Below are 14,642 nucleotides of genomic sequence, written 5' to 3' on the forward strand. Positions count from 1 at the left end.
CAACATTCTGCTGGAAGTCGTATCCACGGAGATCATGGATTGGTTATCCCACTCAGAGGGCTACGTTGGGTCAGAGATACATAATCTATAAGACTCTCTTATGTGGCACCCAAAAGAAAAACAGATTCTGCTCCGTGTCCAGACTGAGTGTGGACCTGTCCAAAGCTGAATTAATGCTGTTCTTCCTGACCAGACAAGGACAAAAAACAAACAAATGATCTATGAGGCCCGAGGTTTTTTTTGTTTTAGTTGCTGGTAAGAAGGTGAATGAAGATGTGTCACTACACATGACACTGCAAGTTAAATCAGGTTGGAGACCAGAGAATGTGATCCAACTACTGCACTTTTTCCTTCCACTTAACCTTCTGTGAGGATATAGCACTGTGAACAACAAGCAGGAACTGTCTTCTGGACAACTATCCAGTTAGCCTGTTGACCCAGACTGAGAGACCAGTTAGAGGCTCAGAAATGTTTACAGGTGTTGTGAGTTAATTAGGTGATTACCTAAGCATGCACTGTAAAAAAAAATAAAAAAACTCCTGCAAGAGTTAAAATGACCAGAAAATGTAAAAAAGGAGGACGCCTTGTAGACCCAATCCACCTTGGACAACCTGTTTGTTTCTGTTTTTTATTTCTTTTTTTTCCAAATGTTTCTACGTGTTGGTTTGTTTTTGATCAAATAAAATAAAAAAAAAACCATGATATTTTTTGTCCTGGTGTTATCCTTTCTAATTTTGTGCTTGTTTAACTTGCTACACCAGCTGTATTTGAATTTATTTATTTTATTTATTTTTACCACAAATGTTTAAGAACTGAGAAAAAAAAGAGGATCTCTTTACTTAAGATGTTTTCCACATGTGCTTTGCATATGCATTGTCCCTCTGTGTCGGTGGGTCGTAACCTCTCCTGTCTCTCAGACGCCCTCAGGTATAAAATTTAAAAAAAAGGCCTACAAGCTCAAGGCTGTTCCGTCAACGAAGTGGATCCCAGCAAATTCCTTCTAAACAATGTAGAGAAAGCGAGAGGGGGGGGGGATACCCTCTTACTATTTTCTCTTTTAACATGTCACTAACTTAAATCTTTTATTTTCTCCTCTCTCCCTCTTTAATCCCTCTCTTCTATTTCAACGACAAAAAAAACCACGTTCACGCAGTGCTTTAGTTGCGAAAAGTAAATGAGCTTCTGTTGTTTTTTTCTCTCTCTCTTTCTTTTTCTGTCTCTTTCTCTGTGAATCGCGCTGGAAAATTGCTTCCTTACAATCGAGTGGAGGAACAGCGTTTAGGATCTGCGCGCTTTAAACAGGTGGAAATTGGAGGTCCGATTTCGTAAGTGAGGATGTGAGCCGGCGAGTAAAAAAAAAAAGAGAGAGAGAGAGAGAGGAATCCCATCTCAGAGGATTAGCAACTTTCTCTTGAAAAAAAAAAAAATCCCAAACTGAAGCACAAAAACAGAGATTACTCTGTTGTTAACCAAATGAAAGCAGCTCCTCTCCTGTTGTTTAATGAGCGTAGTCAGAACGTGTTTACACATTTTCCTCCTCAGGTAAGAGACAAAAAAAAAAAAAAGAAAAAGAAAAAAGAAAAGAAAAGAAAGAAAGAGAGTCGTTTGTGTCTATAGGCTCCAGCCCCTCAACTTTCCTGATTTGATGGCGCGCAGGTTGATGAGGGCGTTTCCTGGTCGGCCGGTGGAGGCTGCGCTGCTGCCCGCTGATGTCAGGACCGGCGCTGAGGAGGGGGCGGGCGCTGCCAGCGTGCGGCTCTCCAGTCATCTGAGCATTAAAGAGGTAACCTCTAACTCACACTTAACTCCGCGCTCCTGCATCCTCCTGGAGCTCCCACATTTTTTTTCCGTTTTCTTCTTCTTCAGGTTCTGCTGTCCTCCCTCTGTTTTTTTTCTTCTTCTTCTTTGGTTATTGACTCGAAAATGTCCCGTTAATTTTCCGCGCAAAAGTTAATGAGGATTAACCAATTACCCCTGGACGCCGCTGTTTGCATGGGGGTTTGGGGGAAGGCGTTGGGGGGGGAGGATGACACTCTGACAGCAAGGTGCGCATCAAACTGATGGTTCCTGTATCCGCTGCTGCTGCTGGGAACTCAGAGGAGTGACAAAACAGGAACGCTCGGACTTTCCAACAAGTTCAGCTGCGAACGGCAAGAATTCTTTTTTTCTTTTTCTTTTTTTTTTCTTTTTCTTCTTTTTTTTAATGGCAAGTTCTGCCTCTCTGGAGACGGTGATGTCCTGCGGCAGGACCGGGCCCTCCGGGGCTCCGAAGAGCCTGGCCTTCTCTATCGACCGGATCATGTCCAAGAGCTCGGAGCCGAGGAGCGGCGCGGAGGAGCGCTCGGAGGGGAAAAAGTTGCTCGGCCTCTGCTCCCCCATCCCCTGCATGATCCCGCTGCAGCCGTTCAGCTACGACCTGCAGGCCAAGGCGCTGATGAACTACTCGGAGCTCTGGAGAGCCAGCCTCAGGGGAACGTTCTGCGGATCGGCGGTCGCGCCATGCAAAGGGAACTGCGGCGTGTGCGCCAGAGCGGACTCCACGTTGAAGCAACCGGTGCCGACCACCGGCAGCAGGGTGGTGAAGCCGCAAGTCATCCACCAGGCCGTGGCCGTGCCCAGCGTGGGCTCACTTTACTACCTGAATTACCTGGACTCTGCGTACCAGCAGTCAGAGCTCCTGGCCGGACACTGGCTTTCCACCTCCCAGGCCCAGGCGTCCCTGTCGGCGCACCACAGACTCTTGCTGCTGGAGAACGCCAAGCTAGCCGGCGCTGGCTCCGAGAAGCTCCCCACTCCCCAGTACCCACACAAGGAGCATCTGCCGGGCCAGCTGGACCAGATAGTGAAGGAGAACCACGCTCTGATTGGCGAGAAGAACGGCGTCAAGACGCACAGCAAGCTCAGCTCCGGAGGCTGCAGCGCGGACGGCAAGCACAAAAACTTCACGTGTGAAGTTTGTGGGAAGGTAAACTTTTAGGAACGACAGTTATCCGCTCCGAGACAAACCAGAGAGCGTTACTAGAGCACACATGTTAACAGGATCGTCTGTGTGTGTGTGTGTGTGTGTGTGTGTGTGTGTGTGTGTGTGTGTGTGTGTGTGTGTGTGTGTGTGTGTGTGTGTGTGTGTGTGTGTGTGTGTGTGTGTGTGTTTTCTTTTCTCTCGTAGGTTTTTAACGCGCATTATAACCTGACCAGACACATGCCGGTGCACACCGGGGCCCGGCCGTTTGTGTGCAAAGTGTGCGGCAAAGGCTTCCGACAGGCCAGCACGCTCTGCAGGCACAAGATCATCCACACTCAGGTGAGACACACCTGCAGGCCGGCCTTTGCTGCCTCACACACACACACGCACACGCACACACACACACACACGCATACACACACACAGAGAGAGAGCGAGCGAGAGAGAGACAAACACACACTTCATTTGCTTTCAACTGCTCCGTAAACCTATTTTCTCCAAATATCTTCCACCTAGGAGAAGCCGCACAAATGCAACCAGTGCGGCAAGGCGTTCAACAGGAGCTCCACGCTCAACACGCACGTGCGCATCCACGCCGGATACAAGCCGTTTGTGTGCGAGTTCTGCGGGAAAGGTTTCCACCAGAAAGGTGCGTTTCATGAAGCCTCACGCCGTCACTAACGAGGTGAATGTACTCAATCGGTTTTTTGTTTTACGCATTAGCTTTAATATGTGTGACCTAGCTAAACTATATATATTATATTAAAAAACACACGTGACAAGCATTAGAACCAAAACGCTTAACGTTTAAAAGTAACTTTAAAAGAGGGAATTGTCCTCGATTGTACCTTTATTATTATTATTATTATTATTATTATTATTATTATTATACACGTGGTAGTTTTATTTTGGTCTGGCGCTTGAATTAGGTCAATAAAGTAAATAAAGCAGACAGTCTGAAGTAAGTTAGCGCTTTCCGTGGTTGAATTGATATTTTTACTTCAGTAGTTTACGCAGAAAAAAAAAATTAAGAAAGAGAAGCTCAGTAAGCGCGATAACTTATTTGCGTTTCGCAAAATCAGTACAGGCCGATTTAAAAAAAAAATGTATTTATTTATTTTTTGTTCGCGTCGCGAACGCCGACAGGCTCCCGCATGTTTTGTTGGTGATGCGGGAAGCGAAGCCGCGTTGTGGTAAATATCTGCAGGCTCACCGAAAACCATCAGCACAAATAGGACGTGGCACTTTCCACGGACTAATTCTTTCCTGAAGACGGCAGCATTTGCTCTGGGTCAGCTGCTTGAACTCCAGAAAAGTTGGCTTTTTTTCTCCCGTTTCTTTTCTTTTCTTTTTGAATTTTTGCCACAGCGCTTGATTCTGACAAAGTTTGACAACTTCTCGACCTTAACACGCAAAAAAAAAAAAAAAAAAAAAAAAGAAAAAGAAAAAAGAAAATAGAGAATGTAATTAAGGGCAGGAGACTCCGCGCAGGGTCCGGCTTCACGGTGGATCTCTGCGCATGCAGAGGGATTTTTAATCCTCACTTTGCTCACCGCTTTACTCTTGAAATGATAAAATATGTACCTAAAATTACTCGACTACTAAAGTAAACTACTGAAATAAATGAAAGGTTTAACTGACGAATTGTTTAATATATTTATGAGTTTTTGTAGCATAAAAATGTCACTAACCTCCCACATTTACATTTTTTTAATAGAATAATTTGCAGCATGTTGATATAAACGACAATATAGAGTCGGTTTATGTTTTTGCTGAGAAAAGACAATATGCTTACCTTTAAATAAAACCAGATTGATTATTTTTACATTTTGATGTTTGTCCACTCAATTTTACAAACTTGATTTAAAAAGAAACTAATTAACCCTTGTTTTATATTTAAAGGAAATGTTTTTTGTTTTTTTTTAAATAATGAATAAAAATAAAAGATGGTGTATTTTATCGGTGGTTTGAAATGGATTTTTTTCACCTGACTGTAGTTTCACACATATATAAATAAACCGTTATGTCATTTTTTTCTGGAAGTCACAGGAAGTGGCAGCAGGTTGATGTGATGACTAATAAGTCACATAACATTTAGTGTTGGAGTGTTTCTCTGTAGTCAGGAGGAATGTTCAGAAATACTGACAAAGAAAAATGACAACCAGCTTTATTAGCTGTACCTGCTACATGATTTTTTTTTTTTCTGTTGCACTGGACACTTTTTGTTTTCTTTTAACTTCAGGGTTGCTCTGTTCATTCAATTTTCTTTTTGTTTGTTTGTATGTTTTTAGGGAACTACAAGAACCACAAGTTGACGCACAGCGGGGAGAAGCAGTACAAGTGCTCCATCTGCAACAAGGCCTTCCATCAGATCTACAACTTGACGTTTCACATGCACACGCACAACGACAAGAAGCCGTTCACCTGCGCCACCTGCGGCAAAGGCTTCTGCCGCAACTTTGACTTGAAGAAGCACATCAGGAAGCTCCACGAGAGTGGCTTTTCTGCCGTCTCGGAGGCCCTGAGAGAGCCGCAGAGCTGAGGTCTGCTGAGAGGACGGGGCTGGCTGATGGCGGGCTCTCTGAGGTCACTATGACTGGTGTTCTTGGGAGAAAAAAAAAAAAATCCAGGCCTGAGGTGAGAAAGCCCCCTGAGACTGGACTCAAATGGGTGTGGCGAGTCTTAGGGGCCCCGTGCACTAACACAGAGGGGACGAATGAGCCGACCAGACCCAAGAAGAGCGAGCTAATAGGAACATAGTAGGGATTTCTTTTCTTTGTCATCTAGCATTCTTCCTCCTGTATGGGGAACACAGGGCCGAAGCACCAGACCGATGTACAGAACAGGTCAAAAAGTTGCTATTTAAATATGAGTTGCCATGTTATGTATTTTACTGGAAAGTGTTAATGTGAATAAATAACTTATAACTTATAATGAAAGCTCACAGTCTCAGCCATGTTATTTCAATTCATATATATATAAATATATGTATATGTAAAAGATATCACCTGAAGGTTTGACATATTTCAGGTGGCAGAAAATGTTCAGCATTCACAACAGAAGTCATTCTGATAACTAAAGCAAGTCTAAAGAAGTCTAAAGCAAACAACAACCAGTTCACATAAACACCCAGATTCATGACGTACAACCACTTTCACTTTTATGCATTTGCTTGTTCTCGCCTGTCTGTCTTATAGTTCCAGTTTTATTGTGGCAGCAGGATGAATTCTGCTGGGCTTACAGGCCTGCCAGGTGAGGGCCACTTCCTGAAAGTAATCTGTGCAGGTGACGCGTTTCCACGTGCACGGGGAAAAAGCGACAGACCAGCATGCTCTGCGTGAACTTTACTTCAACATTTATTGACAGACACGATTTTAATAAAGCCACATTTACACTTGACTCGGGGAAATAATGGCGCAAATGATGGGAGATAACACAGCCCTTGAAAGCAAATTACATTAAGCAGCTAAACGGCCCCGGGGGTCCGACAGCATGCGGGGGGGGCGGGGGGAGGGAGCGTGCGCGTCTCATCCGGAGCCACTCATCAGAACTGGAGATAATGGAGCACTCAGGCCGCAGCTCGTCATCTGGGCCCCCGTGTTAATAAAGTCTGGGTCATTCTGCGCACGTCTCCTGGAACAATATTATCCCGGCGCACATTCTGCGGAGAGTCGCAACGTGCTCCCAAATGGCTCCGTTTCTATTAACAGCTAATTAACGCGCTCGGCCGGCCCTGGAATAACCTGGCAAGGCCAATATTGGCAGATGACGCCCTGCTCACCTTCACCCCGTCAGCACCCCTCTGCAAAAGCACGAAGTTCGCACAGAGATGTCTTGGAGTTTTTAACTTCCAGAGACAGATCGCACGTGGCGTAGAAGCTGGTCTTATAGACCAAGTTAGAGAAGATATCTATCTGTTGTGATCACAGAAAAGTTCGACTTTTGGACTCGGAGGGACGAGGATCCGAAGTGACACTCTGTCTTCTTTTCTTGGATCATCTCTCTGTGTCAGACTGCAGAAACGCATTCAGCGGTTTTCTCAGTAGAAAGTGGGATGTGGAATAGTGCAGGATTCTCTTCCTAAAGCTCACGAAGCAAGAATTTTGATCAAAATAGGGGGGAAACTAGAGGAATGAGTATTTTAAACAAAAAATAAATAAATACCTGCACAAGTCAATATGAGCCTGCCGACATGAGTCTTTTTGGTCCCCCCCCAAAAAAAACAGCTTGTCTCCTGAGAACATAGAAAGGATTTTTTGTTGTTTTTTTTTTTTATCTCTGAAGAAGGATATTCACGCAGCCATGATGGCTTGAATCCACAAGAAATCTGGTAATGAAAATAGAAAAACAAAAAGGGAAAAGGCCAAAGAGAAAGCGCAGACGTGAATCACCAGACTGCTCTAGAGCATAAAGTGATGTTGGAACTTTAACTTTAACCAGGTCCGGCGGAGCACCGGCAGTGTTGAGCAAATAACCCCACTTCCACGGACCAGAAGAGACGAAAGCCAAACTATGTGAAGCTGATGTCCGAGCTTTCAACACATCTCTCGTTAAATAGACGGTGTTGCTAATGAAGTCCGTTTCCGGGATGAGTGTGAATTCTGTCGCAGAGATAAATCGTGTTCACGTACCATGGATCTCAGCCACTAACACGATAGAAAACGGCCATTTAAATGCTACGAAGATGAATTGTCAATGATACAGTTTGAACAAGAGTTCTTCTTGATGGGTAGGTCCATGTCTCAAATGATGCAAGCTGTTAAAAACTTAGGGGACCGTAGGAAGAAATGTTTTTTTTTTTTTATTTTACATTTTTCATTCTCTCTGTACTTTACAAAGAAGGCTGTGGATCAACTGGAAGATTTCTATGGCAATCAAAAGATTACGAGTTTCAGCATGTGTCTTTCTCCGACACATGCTGAAGTGTCCTATTTTTACACTGTAAAATTACATCTGAAAGACGTTTCTGTGAAACACGAAACACAGTCGTTTCGTGCCACGCGACATCTGACTGTTATTGCTGCAAAACAAATGACGATTTCAAACATTTAAGACAGCTGAGATTGAGAGATGCTACATCCCTATTGGTAATTGTTCAGTGTTTTATTACTCCAACAAATGAAAATCATATAATCGGATGGAGACATTTTTTAAAGGAATCTGTCTCTTATTCTTATTTGGTTAGATTTTGTGGTCATTCCAAAGCGTCTATCTGGTGAAATAACAACACATTCTCACTCCCAACTCGTCACATATTGACGTTTTTTCAGGTACCCTCGGCGTCACATATTGACGCCGAGGGTACCCCCTTGGCGTCAATATGTGACTTGAAGGGTTCTCCCATTGAATGTTGTACGGTTCCCTGAGCGTCCGATATTTACGACTTAGGAACGAATAAGATGACGTATCTATTTTTTAAAAAACCTTTATTTACAATGTGTGTGCTAGTTTGAACAGGATATTAATAATATTTACTACATAAACGTTCATAAAACTTTAATTTGGTATTTTAAAATAACTCAGTAAAATATAAAACCGGAGGGTTTTTGTTGTGGTTGTTGTTAAGTTGATTTAAAAGCTTTTATTTATTTTTTTTTTTTAACTTGATTTAAAATCCTTTATTTTAAATTTACCAACTTAATTTAAGAAAAAATAAGAATTATTTTCTTTTGTGATTTCATGCAAACAGTTCTGTGAACGTTTTAATATTTTTGATTGAAATAATAAAAATAAGTACGTATCCGGCAAAAACCCATGAAGAAGAAGACGCTGACGTCATCGCATGCGACGCTGTGAGTACAAACCTGAATCTGTCCAAAATGTTTCTGTACTATAAAACTAAAAAATAACTAGAGTGTTGCGTTATAAAGTTGATGATTGCAGTTTTAGGACTTAATGGCAGTCGGACTGTGCCGCGAGTGGTTGAAGACATTTAGACACGTTTGTAACATTTATAAAAGAAATTTACCGGAAGAACTGGGCGGGAAGCTAGCTACATTAGCCTCTTGGAGTCCATAAGCTTCAACTGAACCTGCACTTAATACATTTAATTAGCCATGCTAGAGTCACAGAATTCTTTATAGTCATGCTTGTTGTAAAATTTGAGGATCGATATAAACGCCAGTGACCCTAGGCTGTAATGATCCTTAAAAGTTTGTCTATGAGCCCCTGTCTGTTTGCAGCTAGGCCATTTACTTCCAATTAAAACGAACTTGGATCATTACAGGGAAAGATCTCTCCACCTGTCTATTTTGTTTATTGCTGTTGCAACTTATAAAGAGAAATCAAGAACTTCCGAAATCTGAACATTTCTTTTTTTTATGTCAACAGGTTCTTCTTTGATCTCATCACCTCACCTCACCTATATTTCTGCTCTTTTATATAGCACCCACAAAAGGCACTTTTAAGAGCCACATCTGTTTTATCTGTTCATCATCTTTGTGTCCTTAATTTGTCTATTCTTAACTTGTCAACAGTACTGTCTGTCCGTCCGTCCGTCCGTCTGTCTGTCTGTCATTCTGTCTGTCTGTCTGTCTGTTTGTTTCTCCATCTGAAGTCTTTGTTGTTTTGTTGTTGTTTTTTTTGCACTTTGCCATTGTTTTTTAAGTATGACACGGCCCAAATTCAGGCCATGCCCAAAGTGTGAAACGCCTAACCAGGCAAACAGAAAAACTTGTTTTGTCAGCTACCAGAGTCTTTCCACCAAAAAAATCTAAAAGAAAAGCTGCAGATTTTTGACGATCAGTGGAGGGAAGCTGTTTTAAAGAACAGAAACGTTTCCAGAGTAATATGTTCTGCACAAATCGCAGTAAGTATACATTTTTAGACTGAAAAAGTTCTGTTAATGAGCAAAATGTACCCCGTACTCCTCTTGTTAACTTAAACATTCTTCTCTGACTTTTCCATATGAAATAGTTGAGATGTTAACACCACAAAACACACATGACTTTGAAAATATAAATTATTTTATCAATATGTTGCTAAAGATGAAAAACAACTGCTCTAATAGGATGGTGTGTTTAAGTAATTTGTTACATGTTCTTATCAATCGCAGGTACGCAAACTCCATGCTTTAGGCTTCAAGCCCATTTTATTTTTCGCGAAGCAACAATCATCTTCAAGCAAGTGGGTTGCTGACATAACTACACATTTGGAGACCACGGATACTACAAAAAATTTTTTGGATAAGATGCAGAGGGCTTATGAATTTCTTCTCTCTGTTGGTAATGCATGTATGTTTGTGTGAGAGTGTGTACACCTGTAGTGCCTTATATCAGAGAGCAAGCAATACTTATGTATTTTTTCTTTAAAATTATGTCTTTCCTAGGCACACCTGTACCAGTCCAGCCCCAAACTTCTACAGAAGATGCTTTTACACACAAAGAGCAATTGACTGGTAAAAACGCTGAGGACTTCATTAATGAACCAAAGGAGACCACAGCTGAGGAGCAGATAAAGACCTCACCACAAAACCAAGAAGAAACTGTGATTGTGCTTGATCTGGTTCCTGTTCCTCCTCCTCCTATTGTTCCATCCTCATCAGCTTTCCAGACGAAAAGGGCCCGAAGCCCCTCTCCAGCTGCCTCTCCCATAGACCAGCCAGATCAGGAGTCATCTCAATCACCTGCTGCTAATGCCATCTCATCAACTCAGGGTGGCCTATGTGACACTGACAGTAAGAAGAGAAAGCGTAAGTTTTGTTTTCCTCAGTCCTGTGTCTATTGCTTTTACATCCATTGATTTTCTTACACCGGGGGGACCAACTACCTACTTAAGGAGTTCAGCACTAAAATGCTGCTGCTGCCTATCTCCAGCTAGAGGAGGGGGTCACCCTGGACAGGTCGCCAGTCTGTCCAGGGTGGTGACCAGGGCAACACAGAGACAGACAGGACAAACAACCATGCACACACACACACACACACACACACACACACACATCTAGGGACAATTTGGAGAGACCAACTAACATGACAGTCATGTTTTTGGACCGTGGAAGGAAACCAGAGTACCCGGAGAAAACCCACGCATGCAGAAAGACCCAGGGCCAGGAATCAAAACCAGAACTTCTTCTATCAACTGTGCCACTGTGCATTTAATGTACATTTCAGCTATACTAACTTCAAATTCTCAATTAATAATGATGCTTGTCTTGACCTTGTTTGTGAACCTGTGGACAAGTACACTGTATTTGTTAGTTAAACAAGTTTAACTAAACAAGTTTAACTAACTGTCCTGAAATCATAAACCAAGCCTTTGCAAATTTTACACAAGTGGGGAGAAGGAAAAGACACTGCTGGAGATGGAGATTAACAAAGATAGCGACAAAGCTTATCCACTTTGTTGCTATGTTCATTGATTTTTTCCTGACTCTTCTACTGACTGGTCAAAACATCTAGTGATATATGTAGCAACTCTTTTTTGTTGTTGTTTTGCAGTCTCTTAAATCAGCATTGCTCTGTCATAAGCAAGTAGCATAGGATGCTTAGATTCCCCCTTGCTCCTAAAAGGACCTACAGTCAGTCTAACAGTTGTCTGTCCTGCAGAATTCCTTTGGCAGTAATCAGAGCAGAGCAGGCCCATTCCAATTTTGTCAATATTACAAAGAAACATTTGCAAATGAGAATAATGCTACTATCAATACAGTCTACAACACTTGCTATTCCAACTCATCTCCCCACTGCCCCGCTGCACCGTGTGGGGCAGTGGGACTGAAAGAGATCGCCATATACCAGAATGAGTGCTGAGTGACATGGCTGTGGTATTATTTCATATTTTAATGTTAATGAATTTCACTGTAACTATTAGAAAAACCCAACTACCAACTTGAGGAGTCAAGTATTGAAGTGTCAAATTTTCACAGAATCAGAAAATAATTATACAGTTTATAAGTGACAAAACTTATTTTGGGTTTAGTTACACTTTAAGTATTATTTTTCAATTTCTTTGGCCAATAGTTAAATAATATTTAACTATTAGTTAAAATTATATTTATACTAATAGTTAAATAATATACTATTAGTAGTTAAAAATTAGTAATATTTAACTACTAATAATATAACTTTAACCTCTGAAATAATTAGAGAAAATGTGTAAGTCCATGTAAAGAAGATTAAAGTTTAGAATGATTAAAAGTCACCACACTAGTTTTCAGTTTTTCATTGTACACACTTAGGCTGTATTTCATGTTTTGTTTTTATAATTTTTTTCTTTTCTTGTCATTAAGGTTGCCGGAAATGTAGTAGACAAAAGGTGTTCCTCTTTGACTCAATCACCGGGCATAGGACAAATGCGGTAAGACGAAAATTGTTACTAATACACCCTCTCAAAGTACATTCCCATCCTAGTCAAAAATGCCATGATACACCAAGAGACATTGCCACATGTGGAGATGAGTAGATGGGGGCAGGGGTGATAATTGGGACTGGTCTGCAAAAATAAGCACATTTGTTTACTCATAAACTTTTTGATCATATTTACTTACTCTCAAGACTCAATTGCTTTCTATTTTTCTTTTTTTATTATAAGGATAAAAAGGGGCATTACAATAAGTCAGAGCAAAACAATTTCACACAAAAAAGTCAGCATTGGCACAGTAACAGAAGCATAGAGATGGAACACCAAATCACATAATTAGGCATTTTATTATAAAAGCCATGATTCACCACTCATCCTTCAATACTGACTGAAGACTCCTTCCACGCTTAAGTATTTTAGAAACACTTTATGGACATGTTTTTGATGATTGCTTTAATTAATTGATTTCTCTTTTATTTATATGCTGTGTAGGGAAAAGAGGAAGTAAAAATTCATTGGTTACCCTGCTCTGCTTGGTGAGAAGTGTTTTTTGCACCTATTAGAAATATAATCTTGCTATGTCATGGGGAAATATAATGGAAATGTAAAATTTGGAGATGTATATTACGTTATAATGTCATCAAGCTTTTGTGGCCTTTTGTCACAAGAGCTTTTCCTTAGGTTTCAGTCTAGCTGAGATGGCGCCCTACCTCCCCTGATGCAATCCCTTAAGGCTAATGGCAGCTGCAATTAGCAAACGCCTGCAGGACCAGCTCTGCTGAGCTCATTTTGGGGATTGCTTCTCAGTCCAACGCTACTGAAATGGCTGTAAACCACTTAATGAAGGTGTGATGACATCCTAAAGCCAGTGTCAGAAGAGGAGGTGCTTCTTAGAGAAACAGTGACCCATTTTGAAAATGGGTCTCCAGTAGACATTGGCTTAAACATGGCTACTCTTCCTGGGTTCTATACATTAAAGTGTGTAAATGACAAAGTGACATTTCTTTTAAGTCTTATTTGATATGTACAACATTTGTATAACAACTGAAGGTAACAGTCTTACTTTATTATATTATGAAAAGGCACTATGGTCCTAGAAATTATTTAAACTGTTCTTTTATAATTGATACAAGCTGGAAATTAAATCTGAAACTGTCACTTTCTTTGAGTTAGGATTTTGGTAGAATTTTTTCAAAAACTAAACCACTATGAGAGATTTTTCTTGTTTGTGTAGTGGTGAAATTATGTGCAGTCAGTTTGTCATCGGACACTTAATAATTCAAGATAATATTGTTTGGGACACAACAAGATCCTGTTGTGTCCCAATAAGCTGTTAATTGGGGCAGGGGGTGATTTAGTCAGGGAAAGTATTTAGCTACAGAAACTCTCTTTTAGAAAGAGAAAAATGTTTACCTTGCAGTACATAAAAATTCCATAACTTGATTTTACTGTTCATCTTTTCTAGTGGGAAAATCTGGGAAGACACGTGGGAACCTGCATGTCAGTTCTCACATGTTGCTGTCCCTCAAGAAGAGCCACTTCCTTCAGACAACAAACAAGCGGATGATGTTGCTTTTTCTTTTTTCTTTTTTTTGTATTACAAAGTTCTAATTTTCATTTTTTTCTATAACTGCAGTTTCACTTTAGTGAGACGTTTTTTGTTTTATATTGTTTTTGTCATTCACTGAAATAAATGTTACTGTTGTAATGCAGTAGTAATACGATCATCTTGGGCTGTTCATTGATACGTTTTTGTCATATTCTGTAAAAGCCTTAAGACATGCTGTGACTGGCTGAGTCACTGCATGAACTATTTACTTTGCCTGTATAGAGGTTTAAAATTTTGAATAGGACTGTTTTTACATAGTAAAAGTTGACAGTCTTAAATCCTTTAAACATGGCATTTTACACATTTGTTTTGAGTGTTTTGAAGGTTGATGTGGAATTCCAAATTCAAGTCCATAAAATTTTGTTAAAAAAACATTAATTTCAATATAACTTCTTGGAAGTGTTTTATGCCAAGAAGCTATAATTTCACCATCTGCTTTTTTGTATCATGTATGTTGTCTATCAATATTGTATTTGTAAAATGCTTTAATAAAATTGCTTTCAAATGCAGTACATTTATTTTTGAACACAGCTGCTTTAAGTGCAGTTACTGATGAAGTGGACATTAAAATACCTTTTTAATGTCCAGATCAACTGACCATATAACACATCACACATATATAAATTTAAATAAACCTATGTTGCAAATGTCATGAACATGTTGAAGAACACACATTAATTACTAAGCCTGTAATATATATATTAACCATTCCTGCTCTGACCTGTAACTACCAAAAGAAGTCCTTTTTTAAGTCCCGGATGTTGCTGGCTACATTTC

General features: G+C 40.6%; 1 protein-coding gene and 1 long non-coding RNA gene across 6 annotated transcripts; both read left to right on the top strand.

The window, feature by feature from the left end:
* The first annotated feature begins 1,332 nt into the window (after positions 1-1,332).
* On the top strand, positions 1,333-5,901 carry fezf2 (FEZ family zinc finger 2). Of its 4 annotated transcripts, none has more exons than XM_081607516.1 (5): positions 1,333-1,783; positions 1,867-2,965; positions 3,167-3,301; positions 3,479-3,611; positions 5,254-5,901. In XM_081607516.1, exons 2-5 carry the CDS (start codon positions 2,204-2,206, stop codon positions 5,502-5,504), a joined length of 1,281 nt encoding a protein of 426 aa, XP_081463642.1. In that variant the 5' UTR covers positions 1,333-1,783; positions 1,867-2,203; the 3' UTR covers positions 5,505-5,901. The 4 variants fall into 4 exon arrangements, with proteins under 4 accessions (XP_081463642.1, XP_081463640.1, XP_081463641.1 ...); XM_081607514.1 differs by having other exon boundaries at positions 1,333-1,542; positions 1,618-2,965; XM_081607515.1 differs by having other exon boundaries at positions 1,333-1,542; positions 1,657-2,965.
* Positions 5,902-8,183: 2,282 nt separating this feature from the next.
* Positions 8,184-14,167, top strand: LOC145551775 (uncharacterized). 2 transcript variants are annotated; one of them, XR_014087692.1, is made up of 6 exons: positions 8,184-9,770; positions 10,017-10,185; positions 10,290-10,652; positions 12,186-12,253; positions 12,749-12,792; positions 13,722-14,167. It is a non-coding gene; the product is annotated as an uncharacterized LOC145551775 (long non-coding RNA). The 2 variants fall into 2 exon arrangements; XR_014087691.1 differs by having other exon boundaries at positions 8,184-10,185.
* The last annotated feature ends 475 nt before the right edge of the window (positions 14,168-14,642 follow it).

This window comes from Poecilia reticulata, chromosome 5 (assembly GCF_904066995.2).
Source record: "Poecilia reticulata chromosome 5, P_reticulata-male-v2, whole genome shotgun sequence".
NCBI classification, from domain to species: Eukaryota; Metazoa; Chordata; class Actinopteri; order Cyprinodontiformes; family Poeciliidae; genus Poecilia; species Poecilia reticulata.